General features: G+C 52.9%; 1 protein-coding gene across 1 annotated transcript in view; it reads left to right on the forward strand.

Annotated features, from left to right (window-relative positions):
* Positions 1–2,161, forward strand: part of TBX21 (T-box 21) — a 14,836-nt gene extending 12,675 nt beyond the window's left edge. The window contains exons 4-6 of the mRNA XM_011960012.1: positions 241–399; positions 528–589; positions 794–2,161. Of these exons, the coding sequence (XP_011815402.1) occupies positions 241–399; positions 528–589; positions 794–1,412 (840 nt within the window). The 3' untranslated portion in view covers positions 1,413–2,161. The remainder of the gene's footprint in view (positions 1–240; positions 400–527; positions 590–793) is intronic.
* The last annotated feature ends 459 nt before the right edge of the window (positions 2,162–2,620 follow it).

Raw genomic sequence — 2,620 nt, forward strand, 5'->3', positions numbered from 1 at the left:
TTGGTCTCAATTGACATCTGGAGGTAGAAGAAGGGGCAAGAGACTAGAATTGGTACCCCAAAGAGTCCGGACACTGGAGTTGGAAAGCTTGGGGGAAGTTACATGGTGGTAGGGCAGGGGAATGGACAGGATGACCTCAGGGTGTTTGCTAGCCTCATGTGGGGCCAGCTGTTGGTGGGGGTGATGGGATCCTTGAAGTCCCTCCTCCCCACCCCTACAACCATCTCGCTCTGTCTACAGATGATTGTGCTCCAGTCCCTCCATAAGTACCAGCCCCGGCTACATATCGTTGAGGTGAATGACGGAGAACCAGAGGCAGCCTGCAATGCTTCCAACACGCATATCTTTACTTTCCAAGAAACCCAGTTCATTGCGGTGACTGCCTACCAGAATGCTGAGGTGAGGGCTGCCTGAGCCCCAGTGGGGAGGAGGGCAGAGTGGGGCCCACCGTCTTCCTTGGGAGGGATTTGGAAAGTTCCCGAACCCCAGACTCAGGACCCAGGTGACTCCATTTCCCTTCTCTCTAGATTACTCAGCTGAAAATTGATAATAACCCCTTTGCCAAAGGATTCCGGGAGAACTTTGAGTCGTAAGTGCTACTGGGTTCAACTCAGCTTTGGTCCCTCCTGAGACACATCCTCTCCCTGCCCCTGAGAACAGGAGAGTGGGGGGCAGGTGCTAGAGGTGGGCAGGCCAGGGAAGGAGGGGCAGGGAAGGAATGTGTGAAACAGGTAGGCTCACAGGTGACTGGTTCTGCTTGTGACCTGTTTTCTTGCCTTCTATTTTTTTCTAGCATGTACACATCTGTTGACACCAGCATCCCCTCCCCGCCTGGACCCAACTGTCAATTCCTTGGGGGAGATCACTACTCTCCTCTCCTACCCAACCAGTATCCTGTTCCCAGCCGCTTCTACCCCGACCTTCCTGGCCAGGCAAAGGATGTGGTTCCCCAGCCTTACTGGCTGGGGGCCCCCCGGGACCACAGCTATGAGGCTGAGTTTCGAGCAGTCAGCATGAAGCCTGCATTCCTGCCCTCTGCCCCTGGGCCCACCATGTCCTACTACCGAGGCCAGGAGGTCCTGGCACCTGGAGCTGGCTGGCCTGTGGCCCCCCAGTACCCTCCCAAGATGGGCCCGGCCAGCTGGTTCCGCCCCATGCGGACTCTGCCCATGGAACCCAGCCCTGGAAGCTCAGAGGGACGGGGACCAGAGGACCAGGGTCCCCCCTTGGTGTGGACTGAGATCGCCCCCATCCGGCCGGAATCCAGTGATTCAGGACTGGGCGAAGGAGACTCTAAGAGGAGGCGCGTGTCCCCCTATCCTTCCAGTGGTGACAGCTCCTCCCCTGCTGGGGCCCCTTCTCCCTTTGATAAGGAAGCTGAAGGCCAGTTTTATAACTATTTTCCCAACTGAGAAGATGACACAATGAAAGGAATAGAAACAGTGTTATTAGGCTGGAGGATGCCGACTAATTTGGGAAACAGATGAAGGACTGAGAAGGCCCCCGCTCCCTCTGGCCCTTCTCTGTTTAGTAGTAGTTGGTTGGGGAAGCGGGGCTCAAGAAGGATTTTGGGGTTCACCAGATGCTTCCTGGCCCATGATGAAACCTGAGAGGGGTGTCCCCTTGCCCCGTCCTCTGCCCTAACTACAGTCGTTTACCTGGTGCTGCGTCTTGCTCTTGGTTTCCAGGTGGAGAAAAGAAGACGAGAAAGTCTTGGACATGAAGGAGTTTTTTGCATCTAGAGGGGTGGGAGGGGTCAGGTGTGGGACATGGGAGCAGGAGACTCCACTTTCTTCCTTTGTACAGTAACTATCAACCTTTTTGTTGGCGTGTGTGTTAATCCCTGATCCAAAAAGAACAAATACACGTATTTTATCACCATCAACGAGCCAGGGTCAGGGAAAGGACTCACGTGACTTTGGGCGGCTGGCCTGGGCTTCCCCTGCTCAAACACAGCGGGGATCAGAGAAAGGGGCTGGAAAGGGGGAAATGGCGCATATCTCAAGAAGCGAGATATTGTTTGTGGTGATTGTGTGTGGGTGTGTGTTTTTTCTTTTTCTTTTTCTTTTTTTTGAATGGGGGAGGCTATTTATTGTACAGAGAGTGGTGTCTGGATATATTTCTTTTGTCTTCATCGCTTTCTGAAAATAAACATAAAACTGTTGAATGTGCCTGCCTCAGTACCAGCATGGGGGGACATGGATGGGGACTCAATTGGGGGCTGTACCCAAGCTGGTGTACCCAAGGTGTTCTGTTGGCTTTCATTTATGGGGAACCTGCTAAAACCCTGAAATGACTCCAGCTGAGTTACAGCAAGACCACATGTCCTACCTTCAGCACTCAGGGGGATGGTTGATGCTACCTCTTAAGGCATCTTGGGACAGACAGAGAAGCATCCCTTGCCCTGTGTGCACCCTGACCTTGGAAGGAGGAGTGTGAGGGCAAGGCCAAGGGCTGGACTGGGAGCGGAGGTGCAGGGCACTGTGGGGGGTGGCACTTAATTTCTCTTCGCATTTCTAGCAGCCCTCCACCTTTATCTCTAGGGTTATTCAAGGATTAAATAAATAAATAAATAATTAGCCATGTGAAATTACCATTTTTGTATGATATTCCATTATGT

This window comes from Colobus angolensis, unplaced genomic scaffold (genome assembly GCF_000951035.1).
Source record: "Colobus angolensis palliatus isolate OR3802 unplaced genomic scaffold, Cang.pa_1.0 Scaffold50, whole genome shotgun sequence".
NCBI classification, from domain to species: Eukaryota; Metazoa; Chordata; class Mammalia; order Primates; family Cercopithecidae; genus Colobus; species Colobus angolensis.